This window comes from Lissotriton vulgaris, chromosome 10 (genome assembly GCF_964263255.1).
Source record: "Lissotriton vulgaris chromosome 10, aLisVul1.2, whole genome shotgun sequence".
NCBI lineage: Eukaryota > Metazoa > Chordata > Amphibia > Caudata > Salamandridae > Lissotriton > Lissotriton vulgaris.
Genome location: NC_141698.1, coordinates 1,063,195,030 through 1,063,220,360, shown reverse-complemented (window position 1 = coordinate 1,063,220,360; position 25,331 = coordinate 1,063,195,030). Strand labels below are relative to the sequence as shown.

The 25,331-nt window shown below is 46.6% G+C and overlaps 1 protein-coding gene across 4 annotated transcripts in view; it reads right to left on the bottom strand.

The window, feature by feature from the left end:
* The window catches only part of AZI2 (5-azacytidine induced 2), a 171,953-nt gene that overhangs the window by 56,857 nt on the left and 89,765 nt on the right, over positions 1 to 25,331 (bottom strand). For all 4 annotated transcript variants that reach the window (XM_086942121.1, XM_086942120.1, XM_086942123.1 and 1 more), the window contains one exon: positions 20,043 to 20,191. In XM_086942121.1, coding sequence (XP_086798247.1) covers positions 20,043 to 20,191 — 149 coding nt within the window. The remainder of the gene's footprint in view (positions 1 to 20,042; positions 20,192 to 25,331) is intronic.

Here is a 25,331-nt window from a genome sequence, read left to right as displayed (position 1 = left end):
GCTTTAGGCTCAAGGAGATCAGCAGCAGCGGGGGCGGGGGAAAGGGGTGCGTGGCACACAAACAGCAGGCTAGGGGTTAATGCAGTGAATGATCACTGAAGACTGTTACAACCCGACAGCTGCTGCAGCTGCTGCTTCAAGACTGTCGAACCACGGGGTGCAAGAAAAAACCTCAACACCCGTTTCAGTGTCTCCGATCGCGGGTGAGGGGCAGTAGAGGAATGTGTTTCCAATTCTGCCACTGGCAGGCACTGGACGATTAGAATTAGGTATTTCTGACCGAAATCAGAAAAACAAGCTCTTGCATTTAAGAAGTAAAATAATAAAAAGCGGTTTGGTACACAGCATGCAGGGGCGCTCGTGCGGCGGGTACAGTGGCACCGAGGCCCGGTGGTGTGAGGGGTCCAGTGCACCAAACAGAGTGGTTTGGGAGGTTGATCGTTGTTGAAAAGCAGGTATGGTGAGAGCAAAGCCAGATCCTGCCAACAAAAAACACTTGCGACAGGCAACAGTTTCATTATGTATTCTGGAGTCTGAGACAACAGAACACATCTACGGCAGATAAGGTGCACCTAATTTGAAACAGTTATAATGTTAAGCCCACAACCATTCATAGTCACCCCGACCGACTATGGCGGCAGCGGTATATGACAACTTGCATGGTTCTGAGAAAGCCCCGTCTTAAGATGGCCGCCACGCCAGCGCCCCGCAGATTGTAGGCAGCCCATTGTACCCTTTCTGTACCCTCGCCGCCCGCGCTAAACCTGAGAGGAACCAGTGCCATCGCCATGGGGGTAAGCGAGATGGGGATAGTATCGAATTATTGTAGAATGAATGTGGGCTCCCAGTTTGAGTAGGAGAGGTGTGCTATTGGGGCTGGTGGTAATACGAGGTCTCGGACTCGGAGGTGTTTGCTATTTTAGTGCCAGAAATGGAGCACCGGGTATTAATACAGGATGGGCATGCAAAATGTGTGCATTACTGCTGGGTTGTGGGTAATAGGAGCCCTTTGAGATTAAGACAAGTGGATGGGGAAAGACTTGAGGGCTCGTGAGTATATGCAAGGGAGCTGCGGACATTTTGGGTGAAGTCATAGGTGGCTAATGAGTAAGACTTTGGTGAGCTCGGGTTAGTGGCTCAGACATAAAATGCTTGAGAGTTCGACTTGGGAGGATAGCTTATGGCTCTAGTGTGGCAGGCAGATGGCGGAGGGAAGCTGGATGAGGGCGGGAGAGCCTGGGGCGGGAATGCGAGCGAGGGGAGGCGGATTAGTAGGGAAGCCGGATGGGGGCGGGAGACTGGTGGGGGGGCGTGCCTCTGGGAGGGTGATTGAGAAATGTTGCGTCGGATTAGGAGGGAAGCCTGATGGGGGTGGGAGAGCCTGGTGGGGGGGCGTGCCTGTGGGAGGGTGATTGAGAAATGTTGCGGTGGATTAGGAGGGAAGCCTGATGGGGGCGGGAGAGCCTGGTGGGGGGGCGTGCCTGTGGGAGGGTGATTGAGAAATGTTGCCGATGCGCGTGCATGTTTAATCACGTGGTTCACGTGAACTGCATGAAAACCGCGGGGCTGAAAGCCCTTTGGTTTGAAGATGTTTTCGCCACATGAATTCTCGCTACGGTCGATGCGCTTGCGCGCATCGATAGGTCGCGAGACCTAAAAAAAGAGTATGGCCATTTTTCTAGGGGGGCAAATAGAGAACAAATACATTTGATTTACACAAGTATTTAAGGATATGAGGGGGAGAGGGTATTCGACCTTATTATCTCAATATTTGGAATACACAATGTAGGTAAACAACTGGTAATACACAAAAAGGCACTTACTGTAGGGTGCATTCTTAGTATAATCTTCAGAGCCATAATTTAAGAAAAACTACAAATTCAGCAAGGGTAGGAAAAAAATGCTGCTGTACATTAGCGTAAGGCAGAAGGGCACCACGTGACATAGAATTATACTATGTGTCGGCATCACTAGGTAACGGGAGGCGACTGATCAACCAGAAATAAGGATGTGGGATGAACAAGTCTAGTGGAAATCATGTCTGAAGAGCGGGGATATTAGGTTTTGTACTGCAATTTGGGTGTCCCAGATTCTTCAAAAAGGTCAAATTTGGAAAACTTTGGTGAGGAGGACGATGCTTCTCTGCTGGCATTGTAAACCCAATAATAGTAAAATAGAAAGATGTGCGAGAGTGCTACTGTTAGGCCAGGAGGAGGCTAACTTTGGTTGCGTTGCTGCTATTTAACTAACTTGAGAAGAACAAACTTTTCAAAGTACGACATGTAAAGTTCTTAAGTTTGTTCAAAATCAGTAAAGTTTTTATCGAAGTTTAGCATGAAGGAAACACATTTTTACCAGCTATAAAAGTCCCAAATATACGCAAACTAAAAATCTGTGCTTTTGCTTACGTGGTTTAAGCCACACCCTTAATTCCATTGGCCACGCCCCTTTTAAAGCCCCCCCCCCCCCCCCCCCCCCGTTTTTTCATCACACTTAAAGCCCTGCTGCGCGGGAGTGATAATGCGGCTCGCTGTGCCTGCAGGAGAACACAGACCTGGGCTACTCGAGCAGTGCAGACTAGCCTCGCCCACGGCACAGAGGAGCAGCCCGAGATTCACTGGTGGAGACTTCAACACCAGGAAACACTGAGCAGAAACAACTGAAACTGAGCACTTCAGGGCCTTCGAACAGAGAATCAAGGTTTAAATAGCATCCTGCAGGGACGACCACACAACCGTAGAGACAAGTACAGATTAACGCTTCCTAACTTCACATCTATAAATACATTGACTGTAAATAGAAATATATGTATTTTCGAGGTAGGTGGCGTTAAAAATACCAAGAAAAGACAAATTGTGCTGTGTAATGAGGCACTTTTTTGTGATCGTGATTTGTGAAAAAAATGACGAAGTAATACTATCTGGGCATAGGTTGCACTTCAGTGGTACAAGTGTATCATCCAATAAACAACAGAAAGTGACTAGTCCGCCTATGTGAAGGGCCTTCAACTCTGCGGCAACACGTGCTGCAGTATTTTTAGCAACATTTGAGTTAGATTTTTTTTTTAAATCTGAAGATTATGCTTCAGCTAATGGATTACGAGGCAAATGCGGTAAATCCATAAGTATACGGAAATCACCAGAGCCGCAAAATGGCATAATTCCAGTGGTCCAGACTACAACCTGGGAATATGCAATGTACTTTGACAAACGATCAAAATATGAAATGTGCACATTTGTAATCTTGCCACACTGGTGAGAATAAGTCCGGCTCAACACAATGTATTACTTGAGATAAAATGGTCATTTGCTTTACCACAGCATTTGGCAGAGGACAGACAGACTAGTAAACATTGTAATTCCACATTATGGCTGCTGAGCCAATTTGGGTTTCGGCCCCGTCATTCTACGGAGTCTGCCCTTCTTAGGGCCACCGAGTCCCTTAGGCAGGGTGCAGATGAGGGACAAACCATGGCTCTAATCCTATTAGACCTCAGCGCTGCGTTCAACACTGTAGCACATTCCATCTTGCTACAGTGTCTGAATAAAGGTGGGGTGAGAGGGGCAGCGCTGAAATGGATATACTCATTTCTTACTGGCCGAGGTTTTCAAGTGAGGCAGGGTGACCACTACTCTGAACGGATCTCTTTGGACCAGGGAGTGCCGCAGGGTTCGTCCCTGAGTCCAACACTTTTCAACCTTTATGTTGCCCCGATCGCCACCTTAGTAGAGAGTTACGGCCTCCGACTGGTGTCGTATGCCGACGACACGCAGTTGGTTATCTCCCTGTCGCGTGCACCCGGTCTTTCAGCGGACATCTTCAGAGCTTGCATGCAAGATCTTGCAGCCTGGATGTCCGCCAACTGTCTCAAGCTCAACGGAGGCAAGACCGAGGTGCTGGTCGTGGGGGGATGCCAATCAGGGTGGACGTCGGCATGGTGGCCGTCTTGTCTTGGTCCAACACCCATCCCGTGCCAGAAAGCTAAGAACCTGGGCATCTGGTTCGATACTGACCTTACTTTCGGCCCCCAGATCAACCAGGTGGTCGGATCATGTTTTGGGACCGTCAAAAGTCTCAGGAAGACTCTGAAGTTTTTACCTATGAAAGCCCGACAAACCTTGGTGCATGCACTTGTTACATCAAAGATGGACTACGGCAATCTTCTCTATTTAGGGACCTTGGAGAAGAATCTTAGCCGCCTACAGGTCCTGCAGAATGCCGCCGCCCGATTGGTGCTCAAACTACCCAGAAGAGCCGCTTCTGCTGCTGCCCTCCGGTCGCTGCATTGGCTCCCGGTTAGAAGTAGGGTAGAATTCAAAGCACTATGCACGTGCCATCGGATCATCAACGGGCGGTCTCCTCTCCCTTTGCAGGGACTACTGACGTCTTATGAGCCGTCCCGTACTTTGAGATCCTCCGGCTCAGGACTCCTGGTCGTTCCTAAGGTGTCTAGAGCGCGGATGGGTGGAAGGTCCTTTAGGTACCTTGCAGCCTCTAAATGGAACAAATTACCGATGGCACTGCGATTAGAACCATCTGAACTAATCTTTAGAGCGAAGCTCAAAACTACACTATTCGCTCAGTAAGGTAGGCCATCTCTGTAGATCCCAGTAAATCTCTCTCCTTAGCGCGGGGACACGCTGTTGTGCGTCACCAAGCGTATACAAAACTCCCTAAATAGAAATAGAAATAGAAATGAGGCATGGACTGACACTATTTGAATAGGATAACGCATATTCCATTCTACAGTATATTACTTCGCGCATGCTACACAGACTAATCTACATAACACTGTCAGAACCCGCACACGGAAACAGCCATACTTGAGGTGCAGAAGGCTGTTCATAGCCCTGGCCCTGGTGCCAGTGCACCAGCTGCATCATTGGCATCAAACCCCTGCCCCCTGTCCTCCCACACACACCGCCCACCGCAGCTTGCCTCAGACACGAGCTAGGGTTTTTACCGGTCTGTTTTCGGCATGACCAGTTTCAATGCCTCCGCCAGTACAAAAATAGGGAAACCCAACAAAAGCTCGTATTTTTCTCCACATTAGTACACAATTAAAGACTGTTAATAAAACAATGCACTTTAAAATGTATTCCACAGTTTCCTTGATGACCCTGACTGATAATTAAAGTAAAAAACATGAATACAAATCACGTTTGGCCGTCTGCACGAAGGAAGCACTTCACAGGTGCTTTCTCTGTGGCCTCTTCTGATTGGACTGGTAGGGCAAAAGGTGCTGCATGGGTGGGCCTGATCCACCTGCTAGAACCGGGCCTGGTGTGGCTGCCCTGGGAACCCCAAAGGCCTGCGCTGGATGCACCGTGCGCTGCTGGACAGGAGGCCTTCCCGTGAATGGAGAGGTCTGGAGCTGGGAGTGGAACATGTGCCTTCCTTTAAACGCAAGGAGGCATGCATAATTGACAAAATGGGAGAGGAAGAGAATCCCCATTTAGTGACGTCTCCTTACGGGAAGTGGGATTTACTGCAAACATTTGGACATAACGACAAAAGAAACCATTGGACATCGGCACACAAGACACGCTGTAAACAGAAGACCTCAGAATCGACACTATAAACAACTGGAAAGGATCTGGCACATCAGCAAGGACACAACGTACAAGACCACCTTCAAGACAGCCCTCAAATTCTACCACAACAGTTGAGAAAATCAACAGACGTCAGACTAGCCAAATGGAGCCAGCTCACCACAAAGGAAACCGCCTCCATCATGAACTTGGTCCACTCAGGGGCCCCAACCAACCCATGTCCTCACCAACATTGCTCGGGCCACAACCTCCATTGCCACAGCCACCTTCTCAGACGACTATTCATCTGAGAGCGGCTCCTTGGATGCCTATGTTGTGCATCCTTCGATAAGTGTGTGGTGGGAGGCCATATCGAAGGCCGTAGAGAGGTCCTGGAGGATCAGAGCCGCAGACTCATTTGTCGAGTAGGACTCGGATGTCGTCTGTAGCTTTGATGAGGTCTCTCTCAATGGTGGGGTTGCTGCAGAATCTGGATTGAGAGGAGTAGAGTAGAGGTTTTGTCCACTGTAGTTTGGAGGTGAGAGATGACAGCCTGGGGTGAACCCGCCTTCAAAAGCCAGTCGTCCAGATAGAAGAAGACTGGAACCCTTGATATGCGCAAATGAGCTGTGACCAACGCCATCATCTTTGTGAACAACTGAGGGGCACAGGTAAGGCCAAAGGGGAGCACGGTGAACTGAAGGCGCTCATGGCCCACCATGAACTGTAGGTAATGTCTGTGGGCCGGCAGGACGGGGATATGAAAATAAGCATCCTGCCCATCCAAAATCTAGACAACTGTACCTGAACATGAGAAGATTCCAAATCAGGAAATACATGATACACAAGGTCCATCTATAGGAAAAATATTTCTAATGTCCATATGTTGTAACTATGACTTCTATTCTTATCAACACTAAGAAAGTTTAATTATGTCCACATTCTGAGGTATGGAACCTTAATAAAGTGTTGTGAGGAAATATAAATTTTATGGTCAAGATGTGTTCCCTAGCGCGCACCCCACCGTCTCCATGTACGAATTAAGGTGCATGTAACTTCCCTCCTGTACCAGCTATGAAGACGCAAATACATTTGCGTCCAACGTTAACATGTCCTCTTTCAGACCCACCTTGAATGGGTTGAATGGTCCGTTCCTAAGTATGCTATGCCAACGTCTTTTTGTAGTATACTTCTACGTTTTTCAGCTCTAGCTGAGTAGGCCCTGAATTTCTGCCACCAAGCCTCTTCCTTGGCTTCTGACTCCAAGGGCCTCTGCCCAGGCCGCCTCTGTACCCGTGAACTCTGACTTACTTTCAGCGCGGCCCCTCGCGCTCAGCTCAGCCTGCTGCCTGCCAAGATGGACTATAACCTTCGAGTTATCTGTTCCGCTCCTCGAAAATACATTCCTGCCTACTAGCTTCAGTAAACATCCTCCCAGCTGCAGAGCCAGAGGGCCGACCTGTCTCAGTGCAAGTAATTCATAGCTCCTGTTAACATGCTTCCATGGAAGGCCCCGTGCCCCACGCTTCTCATGCAGACACTTAGGCGCTTATACACGCATCCACAGTTAGCATAAGAATAGCTTCTGCCCTAGAGACCTATCCGCTCAGATAATATGGTTCCTAAACATCAGATATCAGATATGATAGACGTACAAGTTGATCTGACATGCCAGACTTCTGTCTCTTTCCGTCAGTGTAAATGTCAAGTCCCCTGCACCCCTCCAATCACACGTCATGCAGCTGCGCGCGCATCCAAGCTTCCGATTTTTGCTGACATTGCCACATTTCTGCTTAGTGCCACCCACCCGTGACACCTATCAGTGACGTTTCTAGCACACACCTCTAGTTCACGCCTCTTGATTACGTACTAGTACCACGTGTATACTGTTATCTTGTCTTCTCTCAGCTGTTACGCCTCCTGCACTGTTGCTTATGGCATGAATTAAGTATATAAGCTATGTACTGTTAATAAAATGTAGCGCTCTATCCCTTCTGACACCCCTGTGGTGGTCAGAATCCGATATCCTGGTCATGACCATTCCTTTTTAAGGAATAAAACCCCTAAGAAACTCTAACACCACGGACCCTGTCTTTTTTCTTCCGATCTGAGTTATTATTGATTAAGTACTTACCTGCATAGAAATTAAGAGAGTAAATTAATTATTTACGTCATTTTGGCGCCCGAATAGGGACCCCTCCCCCACCTCACGCGCCGGTTGGCGCATTGCAAGCTCTGTCCCCTGCCATCAGTTAGATGGAACCTACGCGTACCGGCAGGATTTCCTGCATCTCCCTCTGACCCACGGAGGTGACGAAGACTGCGATCAGTGCCCAGACGAGGCGGTGAGGAGTGCGGAGGATCCCGACCAGAGCCTAGCCGAAAGAAGCAAGGTCCGAGGTGTCAAGAGGCCCACCAGGTTTCCGAGGTTTTTCCGAAATTTTCCGAAGTTTTCCGAAGTGTCGAGTCGAGTCCAGTCGAGTTTTCCGAGGCCTTCTGTTCCGTGCTTCCCGGTGAGTACCATTGCTGGGGCGTATCTAGACGGGTTTGGGTACACAAGTCCGGTCTGCACTGTTTTTAGGCAGTGTATCTGTACTGTTTAGCAGTATATCTAGTATTCTGAATTTCTGCACTGTTACATCAGTGTATCTGTACTGTTGAGCAGTACATCCAGTACATCCAGTATAGGGGGTAGTCATCTATGTTTCAAATGTCTTTTTATGTGATTAATGTCGTGGTATGAATGTGAATGTGACCGTTTTTTTTAATGTGAATTATTGTGTCTCTTGTAAAATTAGCCAGACCCAGTATTAAGTTAACTAAGGATTGAGCATTCAGTATTAAGTAAGCAAAATGCCGTTTTTCAACAAATTAAAGCAGATAGGAACTAGGAAAGGGATACTAGAGGAAGAAATTCCTATCCCCCCTAGGGACACTCCAGGTAACTTTATGTACCATAAACATGGCATAGACGCCATATTGTATCTAGACTTATGGACTGACTATACTAAACACCTAGACGAAAGACACCGATGGCCCGTTAACGGAACATGGGATGCCGAGTGCATCATGAAGGTCGAGGAAGCACTATGGAAAAAGAAAGCCAGACAATCTCAGAAAGACGCCATAGAATTTTGGCGTAAGGAATCACATAAACATGCTGAAAGAGCACTCCGTAGAGAAGACAGACTTAAAGAATCAGAGAAAGCACAGGAAAATGAACTAGTTACCGAGGGGATCCGAGTAAAAAGTGAACAGATAGACCGCGCACGACATAATCTTGTGAATAGTATGTATCTTGTGGCCGAGGGTACACCTGAGGCCCTATCAGAAATACCGAAAAACTTACCGTCACCATTAGTTCCAACTAAAGTAATGCATAAGACTACTAAAGACATATTCCTAAATTCATATTTAGAGGATGTAGCACCAGCTTACACCAATCTGCCTGTTCGTGCCCTGCCTACTGACAGGGACGGGGGTGGCACTCCGCCCCCAGGTCATGTTCCGCCGGTACCGCGACAGATCTCCCCCGTTCCGCCAGCCCCGCCACTTCCTGCACTCAAAACAGACCTACCGAAACCACGTTTGCCTGATCTAACAAAACGACAAATTCAAGTACAAAAACAGACTCCACAGGGAGATAATGCACAAGCCTCCGCTTCAGGGGGTGCGACCGCGGGTCCTCGGACCCCGCCATTGACACACAGATTAAATCTCAGGGATATACAGAGTCCTCTCACGTTCAGGTCACCCCGCTTTGACGCATTCAAGGAAAACATTTCAGTTTGCAGATACGACCCAGTACCCGGAAAAGACGACCTAATGATATTGGCATCACTACGGTTAAGATCTGCTACTGATATCTTGCTATGCTATGTAGGAATGAAGGACCGTCTAGATAGAATATATGAGTTTGTTCAGACAGGGAAAGACCCTGACAGTATCAAGAATGCCATGGAAAACCAGAAAGTTGACATTCAAGCACAGATACTACGATTTTTTATAAATTGTCTAATAAGAGAACGGGATAGACCTGGAACAGATCAGAGTGAATTAGATGCACTGAACAAGTGGGGTCAAAATATAGCCGATGGAAAACATGACAAGGGGACTTGCATAGCCAGTATGTATAGGAAAATTAGAAAAGCAGTGATAGCGGTACACCAAAAGGGCAAAGAACAAGCTTCCTCCGAGGAGGAAGAAGAACTTGTAGAACCAGAAAGGACTACGGATACTATAGCGTATGTAGGTAAGGGAACTTACCTTAGGAAGGGCATCCGTCCGGAAAACAAGAGAGTTTTTCTCTCTGCTTTAACAAATCCGAATTCTTCTGAACATCAGTTCCAGGAAACTGATAAAAGGCTTCGAGACCGAATGGGGTACCATGTACTCAATTCTATGGATGAACAGGAACTAGCCCGGTCAGCCGTATTATGGGCCGAAAATGCAGACATGTATAATGATGATACATTAGCGCAGACATTCCTGAACCTCTCCCCAGACGAACAGAAATTAGCAGGTGTATACATGATTCAGCACCTCCTCATCAAGTACAGAAACCATCATTCCGACCCAGGTCCCTTACACGAAACACTAGAAGCACTACTTATGGACAGATGGAGAGGTTTCAGTACCAAGTTAATACAAATAATTCTAGAACAACGACATAAATATAACACCTTCATAAGCTCTGAATATGTTCCCGCCCCGCCTCCAGAAAGGAAAACGTACCACATGCAATGCGGGGGTGGCATTGAAAGTCAGAACCCCTTACGAGAAGTACACCCAGTTATGGGAACAGATAATATCTTGAAACGTGTATATGTACACACGCCATTGACCAAGCTAGAACTGTTAGAAATGAAGAAACTAGTCCCGTGTCATGATAAAGACCCTGCAGGTTTTCACAGAGAGCTTAAAGACATGTTACTAATGGGGGATTACACGTATGATGATATCATGAAAATGTTGAAAGTATTATTGCCCACGGGTATCTTCGAGAAATTGAAGGAAAAGGAATGGGAGGTGGGGGACACAAAGATTGCATGGGCAGAAATAGAAGACGAAGAAAGAAAACGGGTCCCAGGAGTGGGCCTTGGGGATAAGACTAAAGCATTACCCGGTTTGATAGTACAGGTCCTGCCAAGATTATTGACGACTAGAAAGGAAGATTGGGACGCGATCTCGTCCTGTAAACAGAAACATGATGAAGATACTAGTGACTTCTATTCAAGATTCGAGAAATGTTTTATTATTAACAGTGGCCTCAAACAAAGTAGCGAGTCATATCCGCATCTTTTTGTATCAAAATTAGTCGAGAACTCTCTACCATTAGTTAAAAACCGAGTGTACAAAGTTGAAAGTACTTGGCAGGCAAATACGCCATCCCAGATGTTACAAATGTTACAATATCACCAGAACAGAATTAGAGAAGAACAAGATCAGGAACAGAAACGTATGAAAGACACGAAGATGAAAATGTTAGTAGCACAGACGGTCCCAGCCGACGGTCAGAGAAAAGGTGGGGCCCAGACAAGTCACCCTACAGCTCCCGTTAAAGGGACATGTAATTACTGCAAGCAGCCAGGTCACTACGTACATGAATGTCCAGTCCTGAAACATAACATAGCAACAGGTAAAACAAAAGAAAGACCGCATCCGCCTAGACAAGACCATAACCAGCATCAGTCTTCACAGAATACACAAAATACACAGCCTATGCATGCTTCTTCGCCTCCAGCACAGACAGTAGCGGTACCACAGCCACAGCCCATTGCCGCATCCCAGCAAGTTTCACAGCAGATGTACCAGTATGCCCAGTCCGCGTATCCAGATTACCCCCGATATACATGAAACAGCCTAGAGAGGGAAGGTGGCCTGCCTCTTATTGAAATTCCTGTAGATCAAGAAGGCCCTTATGTACACAGTCAGGTATTGGGAAAAGATAGAAAGTTTTAAATTGACACAGGGGCAAGTCGCACCACAATCAGTCATGATGAAGTCCCAGGGGCACCCCTCTCAGGCTCACAGAATGTTTCCCTTGGTTTTTCAGGACAGCCTATTTTAAATGAGGTATCGGAACCAGTACCCTTGGCTGTGGGTCCATTATCACGTATTACAGACCTGTTACTCACGAAATCATGCCCAGAAAATCTGTTAGGAATCAAAACTCTGAAAGCTCTAGGAGCTATAATATGCTGTTCCCCGGAGGGAGTTAGACTCTTTCTACGGGATTTCAAGGGTCACTATGTTTTAAGAGAGTTTGATGTCAGATTGAAAAATGTGCCAGATTACTTGTGGGCAAAGGGCCCAACTGATGTAGGTTGCATGCATATCACTCCATACCGTGTTACACTCAAGACAGGTGTTGTTTTACCCAGAATCGGACAATACAAGTTACCACCCGATGCTGTAGTGGCTTTACTGAAAATCATTGAAGAGCTCATTGCCCAAGGAGTGGTCGTAGAGACCGACTCCAATGTCTGTAATTCACCCATCATTCCGATTCTTAAACGTACCGACCCCAATGCACCACCAGTATATCGGCTGGTGATTGATTTAAGAGAATTGAACAAATGTATTATACCACAATACCCTGTGGTCCCCGACATCTCTTCCTTATTGACTGCTATTGATTCTGAAGCAACGTTCTTTACTGTAATTGATCTCAAGAACGCCTTCTTTAGTGTACCTATTGACCCCGACAGCCAATATCTATTCGGATTCAGTTTAAATGGACGAAGTTTCAAATTTTCCCGCGCACCTCAAGGATTCACAGAAAGCCCCAGCATCTATAGTCAAGCACTGAAAAGACAACTAGATTGTATTCAAATGCCAGTTAACACCGCTTTACTGCAATACGTCGATGATCTGCTGATCACCGCACAAAGTGAGCCCGAATGCGAACAAGCATCACTGACAGTTTTACATTTCCTGGCGGACAAGGGACACAAGGTGTCCCCTTCAAAGCTACAATTCTGTGTTCAGCAAGTTGTGTACTTGGGTCACTTGCTGTCCAAAGTGGGGAGACAGCTCACTCCCGATCGCATCCAGTTAATTGTAAATATGCCGCAACCCCAGACACAAAAGGAAGTGCGGGCCTTCATAGGCCTCACCTCATACTGCAGACAATGGATTCCTCAATATGCATTTCTAGCTAAACCACTTATCCAGTTAACAACACAGGAGGCCGCGACCTCGACTGCCCTCCCTTGGACTCAGGAACACACACAAGCTTTTGAAGAATTAAAGAAAGCCTTATGCCAAGCACCAGTTTTAGCGACACCATGTTACAGCAAACCTTTTACACTTTTTGTTACAGAACGTGATGGTACAGCATTGTCTGTCCTCACTCAAGATCAAGCAGGTTCACATAAGCCTTGCGCTTATTTTTCAAGTACATTGGATTCAGTAGCTCAGGCACTCCCTGCATGCTTAAAGTCAGTAGCAGCAACAGCGTTAGCAATAAGACAAAGTGATTCAATTGTTTTAGGTCATCAGTTAACAGTTCAAGTACCACACTCTGTAGAGGTTTTGTTAAACAGAACCCAGACTCAGCACTTGACTATAGCACGACTGACAGGTTATGAATTAACGCTATTCCAGCCACACATAGAAATCAGACGCTGCAGCATCCTGAACCCAGCAACACTGTTACCTACCATTATGACAGATCCAGCCCCGCATGATTGCATAGAGATCATTAATGCAGTAACAAAGCCTCGACGAGACTTAACAGATGTACCATTGACAAATCCAGACCTGACACTTTACGTGGATGGTTCATGCCTGAGAACAAACACAGGAGAATTAGTGGCCGCATATGCAGTGACCACTGAAACCGAAGTTAAAGAAACACATCGTATTGACACTCTGTCTGCTCAAGCAGCAGAGCTTATTGCTCTGACCCGAGCTTGTATTCTAGCCAAGAACAGAAATGTCAACATATACACTGATTCCCGCTATGCTTTCGGAGTCGTACACGACTTCGGCATGTTATGGCAAGAAAGAGGTTTCCTGACCTCTCATGGTGCCAAGATCCAACACGGTCCCCTCATTCAAGCGCTGTTAGAAGCAATACATCTACCTTCAGGCATATCGGTCATGAAGTGTAAAGCACATACTAAAGCCACAGATTCTGTTTCCCAGGGTAACGACCTGGCAGACCAGACAGCAAAACATACAGCACTGACTCACACTCAGACAACTGATATGACAAAGACAATAGTACCGACTAGGTGTATGGCAGTCAGGGATCCCACACTAGATGTTATCGATATTCAGGCACATGCTACCCCAGATGAAATAAAGAAATGGATTGAACTAGGAGGGATCCAGACAGATCAAGGTTGGATGACAAAGGGAAAATCTACATGGTTTCTCCCTGACTCTATGGTTCAAGTCATGATAAATACAGCACATAGTCCAGCACATCTAGGAGAGAAAGCGATGTTAGACAGTTTACAAAACCTTTGGAACAATAAACACTTACGAGCAGCCGCAAAACAGAAAGTGCGTACTTGCATGATCTGTTGTCAGTTCAATCCAGGAAAAAGCGTCCCTGTAGAGCAAGGTGGATTTCATCCTCCCGATCACCCTTTTGAAGTCCTCCAGATGGATTATATCCAGATGGACCGATGTCGAGGATTCAAGTATGTCCTTGTAGTTGTCTGTGCTCTGTCCCGCTGGACCGAAGCATACCCAGTCCCAGATTACACTGCTCCGACCACTGCTAAGCAACTGGTTCGTGAATTCTTCCCACGATACGGCTTGCCTCGTGTCGTGTACTCAGATAACGGTCAGCCATTCTCATCTGCATTAATGAAGGAAGTCTCTTTACTGCTAGGATACCAGTGGAAATTCCATTGTGTCCGACATCCCGAAGCCGCAGGCCTGGTAGAAAGGCATAATCAGATACTGAAAATACGCCTTGCAAAGATATGTCAGGAGAAAGGGGTCGACTGGATAGTCGCCCTGCCAGTGGCACTATTCTACATGAGGATGGTCGCCCACTCGAGATCAGGGCTATCCCCGTACGAAGTGGTTTTTGGCAGACCACCGAATATGTGGGGGACGCCCATTCCGAAAAAAATCACTGATGTTGATTGTAACATGTTGACAGATTACCTTGCCTCCTTGATGTCTGCACTCCAATCATGTCGTTCACAGGTTGCCGCAGCCTTCCCTGACAACACTGATGTAAGGCCACACGAGGTCCGTCCTGGGGACCTGGTACTGGTCCGAAATTTCGACAGGAAGAGTCCGCTGGAGCCCCGCTGGAAATCTCCGAAGACCGTCCTTCTCACCACAAGGACCGCCGTGAAGATTGAGGGAAGAAAGGGGTGGGTCCACACGAGTCATGTGAAAAAATTTTTCGAACTGAAACCTGATCGAGACTCGTCCACCCCCATCAAAGACTGTGTTGAGCCAAAGGACTTTACAGTATCCGAACGAGAAAAAACTCCCCAAGAAGAATACAGGTCGAAACTCCGATCTAGCAAGTCAGACAGTTTAATTGTTTAAGTCCTCCCCTAGGTGAATCGGTTAAATAGTTTCTGACATGTATCCCCTAGATCGAGATAGAGAGAGACAAGTTAAAAAAGGTGCATATTGTAAATCACTCCGTAGTCACTGTATAGTGACCCTATTAATCATGTTTATTCTAAGTATTTTAGTTATTGTTGCTAGCCTTCTGCTACCTATCTACTGGCCTATTTTCAAGCGTGAACAATCTGTTTATAATGTCTCTGCTGAACACACTTTTAGTGAATTACCTGCACACGAACTCTCTTACAGACTTGCGCTGCGCAACAATACATTCATTAGTATGTTACACCACTCCCATCAGACGAACAATGCTACAGACTGCTGGATATGTGGCCGACTCCCTCCCTACCAGAACTACAAGGGAGCTCTGCCCCTCTTTCCGTACCCGTTCACCCACAATGGCTCCTGTGGGGCATGGTTTAAAATAATTAATTCCTTAGATCCTGATATTGCGGTTTTCGATGGGGGCTGGGTTTGGGGAAACTTGAACTTAGTCCTGCTCGACGTCTGTTACCCTGATAAGGAGGGACTCCCCACTCGAAGAGGAACTGATCTAGAAAATGAAGTATATGGATTAGGTAACTACACAATTAGTCTTATGATTCTTACTGTTGAATCCGAAGCTGCACCAGTTCTGCCCCATATGCTAGTATTACCAGTCACTGGTGAGTTATGTGTCCGAAAGAAAGGGTCAGTACACTTAGGTCATAGTAAATGCACTACGGTGGTCGAATTCAGTGATCATGGTAAATCATCCTTTAAAGCTATCAATCACTCCTATTTTGTTTGTGGTCATACCGCATACATACGTTTGCCTCCAGATTGGGATGGTACCTGTTATATTGCATTCCTTCTGCCACCTGTTTTCCTAGCTCCCCCTGATTACCATAGAAATACCAATCTAGTAAAGAATAGACCCAGAAGAGATATCCCACTTGTCGACTACACAGAAACGGCATGGGAACAGTACACTGACTTCAATAAGGGATTCTTTTTCTTTTTAGGACCTGTCCAAAACAGTAAATTAATACGTAGATTAACTAGAACACTTGAAGTTGTAGTACATGAAACTGCCTCCGCTTTAGGTAACTTAACAGAGGAGCAATCTGCTATGCGGGTTGTTGTTCTTCAAAATCGTCTTGTTATTGACGTCATCTTGGCAGATAGAGGTGGAGCCTGTAAGGTCATCGGGTCAAGTTGCTGCGTTTTCATCCCACAAAATGCGCCATCTGTTTATCAAGCTATTACCCGTCTGCATAAAATTGCAAATCAGATACATCAGAATCCAGGCACCTGGACTTGGTCCGGTTGGTTCTGGACCACGTTAACTGCTTGGGGATGGAAGATCCTATCCTTCCTAGGTTTTGGCCTTGTCATAGTATTCAGCTGCTGCCTGTGCCTACAGTGTGGGCCGGCGATATGTGGACTGTGTGCCACATCGTGCATTGAACATTCCAGTTTCCTCTCAAACCGTCAAAGAAAGAAAGATGAGCAAATGATGTTGCAAGAACAAACTGATCAAATTATGATGATTAATATATCATGAAGGGTCCGTAGGGAACAAGGAGGGAATGAGGAAATATAAATTTTATGGTCAAGATGTGTTCCCTAGCGCGCACCCCACCGTCTCCATGTACGAATTAAGGTGCATGTAACTTCCCTCCTGTACCAGCTATGAAGACGCAAATACATTTGCGTCCAACGTTAACATGTCCTCTTTCAGACCCACCTTGAATGGGTTGAATGGTCCGTTCCTAAGTATGCTATGCCAACGTCTTTTTGTAGTATACTTCTACGTTTTTCAGCTCTAGCTGAGTAGGCCCTGAATTTCTGCCACCAAGCCTCTTCCTTGGCTTCTGACTCCAAGGGCCTCTGCCCAGGCCGCCTCTGTACCCGTGAACTCTGACTTACTTTCAGCGCGGCCCCTCGCGCTCAGCTCAGCCTGCTGCCTGCCAAGATTGACTATAACCTTCGAGTTATCTGTTCCGCTCCTCGAAAATACATTCCTGCCTACTAGCTTCAGTAAACATCCTCCCAGCTGCAGAGCCAGAGGGCCGACCTGTCTCAGTGCAAGTAATTCATAGCTCCTGTTAACATGCTTCCATGGAAGGCCCCGTGCCCCACGCTTCTCATGCAGACACTTAGGCGCTTATACACGCATCCACAGTTAGCATAAGAATAGCTTCTGCCCTAGAGACCTATCCGCTCAGATAATATGGTTCCTAAACATCAGATATCAGATATGATAGACGTACAAGTTGATCTGACATGCCAGACTTCTGTCTCTTTCCGTCAGTGTAAATGTCAAGTCCCCTGCACCCCTCCAATCACACGTCATGCAGCTGCGCGCGCATCCAAGCTTCCGATTTTTGCTGACATTGCCACATTTCTGCTTAGTGCCACCCACCCGTGACACCTATCAGTGACGTTTCTAGCACACACCTCTAGTTCACGCCTCTTGATTACGTACTAGTACCACGTGTATACTGTTATCTTGTCTTCTCTCAGCTGTTACGCCTCCTGCACTGTTGCTTATGGCATGAATTAAGTATATAAGCTATGTACTGTTAATAAAATGTAGCGCTCTATCCCTTCTGACACCCCTGTGGTGGTCAGAATCCGATATCCTGGTCATGACCATTCCTTTTTAAGGAATAAAACCCCTAAGAAACTCTAACACCACGGACCCTGTCTTTTTTCTTCCGATCTGAGTTATTATTGATTAAGTACTTACCTGCATAGAAATTAAGAGAGTAAATTAATTATTTACGTCAGTTGTATGGAGAATACTTGATGCCAACTATGGGAAGGTAGGCGTCCTTTCTGCTACGCACTACAGTGAATGTATTTTAGCTTTTTTGCACTCACAATGCTATTGTAGTATAGTATTGGGAACAAACTGAGCTTTATTAATCAAAAAGCATATCCGCTACATCAAACTGACGAGCCCGAAACAGAATGAAACGTATCTGTGATTGTGTTCATAAGTAATATTAAAGACACAGGAATGTCACTCGAAGGCCACTGCACGCTCCCAAATGCAGACAGTGCTTAAATCAAGCCGAAGCACCTATACTCACTGTCAGAAAGCAGTCACTCATTACTCAATTTAACAGATTCACCAGCTCTGTGCACACTGTACAAAAGCACGAAACAGGTCGTTAGTGAACCTCCTATCACATTGCAAGAAAAGAAAGTAAAGAGGATTAAACTTAAAACAAATGGTCTGTAATGACTAAGCTCACTGCACAGAAATCCTGACTGGTGCTTTAATTAAAATATAATGAAATACTATTCCCATATTAGGCAACCTGCAATCTCCTAGCAGTGATACTTTCAACTCATATTTTTAGCACCTAACGTTAAAGAAGTATCACAAACCAGCAGGCAAAAAAGATCTAGCTGACAATGGTGAGAGATTTAATAGCACCTTGAGCTCCTCTGCCCCTTTGTACAAACAATGGACACAAGTTAGCTGAATAAACCTCAGCTCAGTGGGCTTCGAAAGCCTCACCTTACACAATCCTTAAAAGTACAAAGAGGTCTGAGTTACATATATCAGTGATTATAAAATACAAGTGTATCTATCACTCTACTTACCCGTGTGTTCAAATCCTGCAACTACTCAATATGGGGCAGCAGCCAAAGGACATGTTGGAGGGTAACCAAGAGGGGCTAGATGTTAGTCACACAATATCAGGTGACCAGAGTTTGTGTCAGCACAAATTAACTCTGAAAGAGTACTGCAGTTAGATTTTGGAAGTTCTAAAGGTGCTTGAATAAGTGAGAAGAGCAGCATACCAATGCACCACAAACTCAGGATTAACCCACATTGTTACAATAAGTCATTGCAAGCACACACACAAGAACATCAGTTCATTCTGGTCAAGTATATTCCAAAGAGGGGTGTTTAACTTTCTAGCTAACATGTATAGTCATGCTTCATTGTTTAGACTTCCACAGGAATAAACAAAGCGGATGTATATTGTGATTTAGTCAATTAAAAGTTCTAGGTTGACTAATTCCAGTTTCAGAGCTTATGATTAGTTTTTTTTAACACAGTAAGATTCCCATGTAGGAGACATCTATCATAGATCAGTGCGAAATTGGCTTTAGAGTGAGCCAGAATTCTTGAGATCTATCAAGTAATCAAACTACCATGTACCCCATGTATACCCTAAGATTTGATTGGAAACAGATAAGACGGATTAATTGACTATATCATGCTCTGCGGCAGCTTTGAGTTTATCCCTGAGGAATCTATGTAAGGAATCCTGACGGAACGCGTGCTGGGTAGAAGCTTTGAGGAAAGAAGGACAATAAAGAACCCTCTTTAGAATATATTCGACAAGAATGAATTGATGTTCTTTTGTTTACTTGAAAGGACTAATTTAACAGACTAGATGTTTATACCAAGCTTTTTAAGTGACAGGCAGGCCCCAGAGAGCTAAAAGTGGTGCTGTACAGTGCAGGTCATTGAAGAATGCATGGAAACGAAGCAGCTAAGAGGCGATAAAAGGGGAAGCCACTTCTTTATGAAGCCTGCTCTTCACTTGTCTTTTGCTCCAGGTATTCAGATAGGCAAGTTAACTCTGTGCAAAGCAGAACGTTTGGTGGACAAGGAGCACTGGAATTCACTAGAATAAGCCTATTTTTAACAGAGGCCTTCCTACAGCAGATCTGCAATTTCTAAAAGATGTATACAGCCAATGTGGCTCGATACTTATGAACAGTCTAGTGGTTACTCATTATATGCATGCTCTGCCACCCCTGATAATATGCCTGACTCGTTATCGGTCACAGTAAAATAGATTGAAGACCAACAATATACATAAATGAAATTCTACCTTTTCAAGAGAAAAAAAAACAGTCAGCAAGGACACCAGGCCCCATGAAAGTTGACCAGAGTTGGAAAGCTTCCAGTCTGAGGGGCATGGCCACTCACACCTGCACTTCAGTTACCTGCTGCTTGTCGCTCCACGCTTGCGATCTGAGGCGCAGACACTCATCCCGCAGTAGCTCCATCTCTTGCTCCAGGCCACGCACCTTCAGCTTACTGTTCAGCTCAGTGACTTCCCAGTCAGTCGGGGTGGAGTTCAAATTCGACATAACTACATAAACAAACAGAGACTTATATAGCATTCATTTCTAGGTGTTCCTCAGTACAACAGATCCATTCTGCAGCAGCCATCTTACAAGACATGACCACTAAAGCTCACTGGTTTCACTCATTTACACATATCATAAGGACAAAAACAAAGCTTCCTTGACTGCATTTATTTTTTTAAACTGTAAAGAACATGAATCTTCTTTCCAGAGTCTCTCTCTGCTGTTAATTGTAACCTCAAGAACAACAGTTGTGTGTGCCAACTGCAGGGAGACTTACTAAAGCTTAAAACATTTAGATGTTCACATTAATTATGTTTTCACTAGAGTGTGTTGTTTTACTGCATAAGGCGACTTTAGTGTCAATGTACATTAATTATTTAAATAGACGCAGAGAGGTACTAACGGCAACTTCATTTTGTTCACTGACTCCCACAAGACCACCCTTCGCCCCCCAATTTGGATAAACAGTAATACAATGAGAAAAATATAACTAGATAAATAGACAGACAGAGAAGCAAATGGACTATTTTGTAAACGGCCAGCCACTGCAAACCAGTGTGCTGAAATAATAAGAAAGGGAGGGAAGACCAGGTGACTTCAGGGAATAAAGGGTCACACATTATGTGTGATGAGTTAGTACTAATTGAATTGGAGGCTCTCGCAGTGGTGAAAAAAGCATTTCCACTTGGCTGCATAGCAAGACAGTGTTGTGAGCTGATGTGCTCGAGACTCATTGCACACTCAGAAGGTAAGTTTAGCCACATTCTAAGACGCCAGGAGCCAAATCATTAGATTGAGCAACTGCTGGATGCGATGATAAACCCGATATCTCTGCGCTGTCAACAAATTTGGGCAAGTTCTGAGACAAGACGTGGCAAGAAAGCCATGTGATATAATGCAAGCAAGCAAAAGGGCCATGTTCTTCAGTTGAACGGTTAAAGAAAATCAAAATTGGGGCTCACTAGGTACAGAGTACGATAGGTCACTGTGCCACTGCACTTGTTGCACAATTGACAGATCTGCTCCTGGGCAGGACTGAACCAGAGTATTAGCCTTAGTACAAATCAGTAGGACCGAATCATCGCCCATCTACACCCCAACCCGCAGATGTATGAGGCTCGGCCTGCTACTGCTGTTCGTTGGTAAGTTCGGAATTTCACTTCAACTTTTCTATGCTGCAACATTAGTGCCACCAAGTGCTTTGATGTGGCTGAATACAGGTTGGCACTATGCCAAAATACATAGTTTCTGCTGTTTTCGTATTGTACTTTGCATCGTCATACATTTACTTGCACAATTTGCCCTTCACCTTCTCTCCCTGCCTGTACTTCCACTACAGGCATCAAAAAACAAGGTGATGGATGGAATGCTTTTATTATTCTCAGCCACTTACGATTGCTCGGGCCACAACTCAATCATTTTTAGGTCTCGGCTCTAGATGCCACGCATGCGCTGTCTCGAGAAGAGACATGCCGTATCTACTTCGGCCCACCCATAGGCTTTTTTATTTGCTGGCACCGTTGTCACTCTTCAATTCTTTATCTCCATTCGTCCATGGCATGCATACGTCATGCCTCTGTGTGTTTAGTCCTCTCAAGAGCAGGGACCAATTACTACTAATCATCCACGGGCCCAATTAAAGCAACTGTTCCTGGGAATACTTTTTTTAATAGATTTTTAGGACTTTGATGAGCACTCACTCCTAGCACCGTAGGAGTATGTTCCTGAGAGAGAAGATATGTGTTACAGCACAGAGATTGAAGATAGTCTTTATTCCTAATGTAGCATACGCTGTTAGAAGTCTGTGTAGCTGAAGCTTCATGACCACCTTTTGAAATATTCAAATACTACGACGCCATTAGTGGGATTCCTTGACATACTGTTGCATTCGGGACACTCAGCTTTCTGAACATTCCACCGGTGATTGCAGCCCGGGCTGTTGTTCGGAGTGATCCGCGATTTATGGTGCGTTACTTTGTTTGTGGATTGTTCTTTCGGTAAATTTTTTTGTTTCTTTCGTACCAGATGCAATGCAGATTTCCGCTTCGCTGTTTGTTTTCTGTACTCTGTTCGCAATTAATGGAGGCCATGTTTAAGGCGGGAACTTCTATTTATTTCCTCCAATGGGTACTGTGCCTTCTCTACAAAATGTTGTGTGTTGATGCCTATTTTTGGTTAAAGTGAATCTTCCACGTTGAAATTACAGCTCGTGCTCATATGAGCTTGGTGTGTGTTTGAATTCTCACACTGTGTTTTCTGTGATCTTCCTGTGTGCAGGAGCCTGTTTTTGGACAGAATTATGAGTTACTTACCTTCGGTAACATGTATCTGGTAGAGCTGATTCTAGCCGCAGATTCCTGAACGTAGAATTATCCCCAGGCGTGAGACTGGCGTCTAAGTACTCAGACGACATCATCACAGCGCCCACGACGCCGACGACGGACGCGGAGCCGCAGACGACGCCTACCGACGCGCGAGGGTACTGCTACGCAAAAATTTCCGGATCCAGTCTGACGCCTGGGGATATTCTAAGGTAAGGAATCTATCACTAACGTGTCTTTCAGATACTGCCGTACCCAAAGGCAGGGAAAGAACAAGAATAAAGAAAAAACAGAACCCTGAACCGCCAACCTATAAACAGTCCCCCCCTCCTGAATAGGGAACGCAGGCTAAATGTCATAACAACCTGTAGAAGGATGGTAACCCAACCAAGAACAGCGAAGGGGAACCAGTCCCAAGACAAACAGGGAACGACAACCCCCCAAGGCAACCCTAACCCAGGGTACAACAATCCCCCAAGGAAAAAAAGGGCAAGGCACAGCCAGGTAACCCAAACTCAAGGGGTCAGGGCCAGGGCCTTAAACGGAACGAGGGGAAGGCAAGCCCTAATCCCGGAGCAACCAGGGCAGGGGGGGCATAGGAATACCCTAAGGCCCATCCTCCAAGTGTCAAAGAGGAGGAAAGGAACAAGGCAATCAACCTGCTAAAAGGGCAAAGAATACATCCACAAAGGAAATAGCCACCCCCTGGGAGGCAAGTGCAGAAGACCAAGCCAAACGTCCTCGCAGAACGGGGAGGACGGGAGGGCCGTGAAGGATTCTGCGGCTAGAATCGTCTCTACCAGATACATCGTTACCGAAGGTAACTCGTACATCTGATAGAGATTACTAGCCGCAGATTCCTTAACGTAGAATAGATACCCTACATACCTACGGGGAAGGAGGGTCTGCGAAGGACCCCACCAACATGGACATAGCAGAGTGTCCCACAAGGGACTAGTCCAAGGGACAGGGCGAAGAGCCCCGTCCTCCGAGGCAAGGGGGGAACCCACAAGCAGAACACCACAGACCCAAAGAGAGGTGTGGTGAAAAGAAAGAAGACGAAGAAGAAGAAGAAGAAGCCCGTTCACTCTAAACAGAGGAACCAAGGGCCAGGCCAGGGAGGCCAAAGCACCCCACGCTCCTACAAGGCAACAGAGCTTCCACCCAATGCCAAGCAAGGAAGAAGAAAAGCCTAGAGGGCCCAAGGAAACGAGTGAAAAGAAGGCAAGCCCACCATAGACATAAGGCAACAAACCAGACCGAGCGGCACCAGTAGTAAGAAGCCCCGTGAGACCGGGCAGGCCACACCTGACAAAGCAGAAACACAGAACCAGCCCAGGCTCCAGAACAGGAGAATGAAGGCAAGGAATTGCCCAGACACACCACGAGTGGTCTGCACATGACCCAAAAAAGCATCTGCAACATACATAAACGCCATGGAGAACAGAGGCCCAAAGGCGACCAGAACACCATAGCAGAACGTAAGCTATATAACAGCTACCATTACCCCACATAGGGTAAGTTAAGTCTCAAGAACTGGGAACCCTCTTAGGAAGAAAGTTCTGCAGCACAGGAAAAACAAAAGAGCCAAGGGGAAAGAAAAATACCCCGCAGAAGGCTTGCAAGCAGCCCAAGAGAAAACAAAAGGCCTAATCTCAGGGCCAAGTCTGTGCAGACAATTCCAGCAAAAACACACACAGGCAACAAAAGGGCCGTCTAGCAGCTAACAACGCCATAGTCCCAGCAAGGGGAACTCGAATGGCTATAAAACACACTCCACGGCAAGGGCAACCGGCCCAAAAGAAGATCCAGAACCAGCCTAACTCAGCAGCTACTGAGGATCGGGAAGGAGGAGAAGGATAAGGCGGAGGAGGAGGAGGACGGAGCCCTGCCAGGAACCGTTGGATGGCTAAGTCAGACGGGGCATGGAATAACAGGTTACCATCGAACGGAAGATCAATCAGTCGCTCCCACACATTTTCAGGGAACACGCCGTCCCAAAGCCAAGCTCGGCGACAGAGGGCGACTGAGGAAGCAATGGCCCGGCCCAGCACCTCCGAGATGACCAAAGCAGAGAATAAACGCTGCTTGCTCCCGGCAATCCAACGCATGATGCCGCAAGTCCACCTGAACAGACTCCTGGGAAGCTGCGGATCCCAAGGACTCAGCAGAGCCCCTCAAACAAGAGTAGGCCCTGGGCAACACGCATAAGAAGTTCATGGCTCGCAGGGCAGCGCGGGTAGAGGTGAACATGTTGCGTCTCCAAGAGTCCAGCCAGCGGGCTCCCGGGATGGCGGAGTCAACAGTGGCGGCAAGGAAGTAAAAGCAGTCCGCAAAAGTAGACTTGAGGCAGAGGGGTGGAGGGAAAGACACGCCGGGTCACGCGGTGCTGGGAGGTGCCGGTGCATAAGGTTTAGGGGCGCCGGGTCCTCTGAGGCAGGTCGCCTCCAAGCCCCCATGTGGGAGGAAAGGAGCGAACCTTCAAAGGGAAGCAACAGCTCCCTCCCACCAGAGCCTTGGTGGAGAACCTCCAAGCGATGGTCCGCCGGAAAATGAGCAACCAGGTCACCCATGCGCAGGATACCCACAGCCGTGGACACTTCTTGAGCGAAGGCCGTATCCGCCTTCGTAGGGTCCCGCGGTGGAGAAAACAGCTCCTCTGTGGGCGACAGCTGCAAACTAAGGCGGCCGTCCCGGAAGCCAATCGGGGCGGGCAAAGGCCAGACCTGGAAGTCAGAAGGTGCCGATGAATGGGGAACCTGCCGCTCCTCCGGCAAACACCTCTGCCTTGGAAAAGGCAGGGAGCCGCCCTTCAACGACG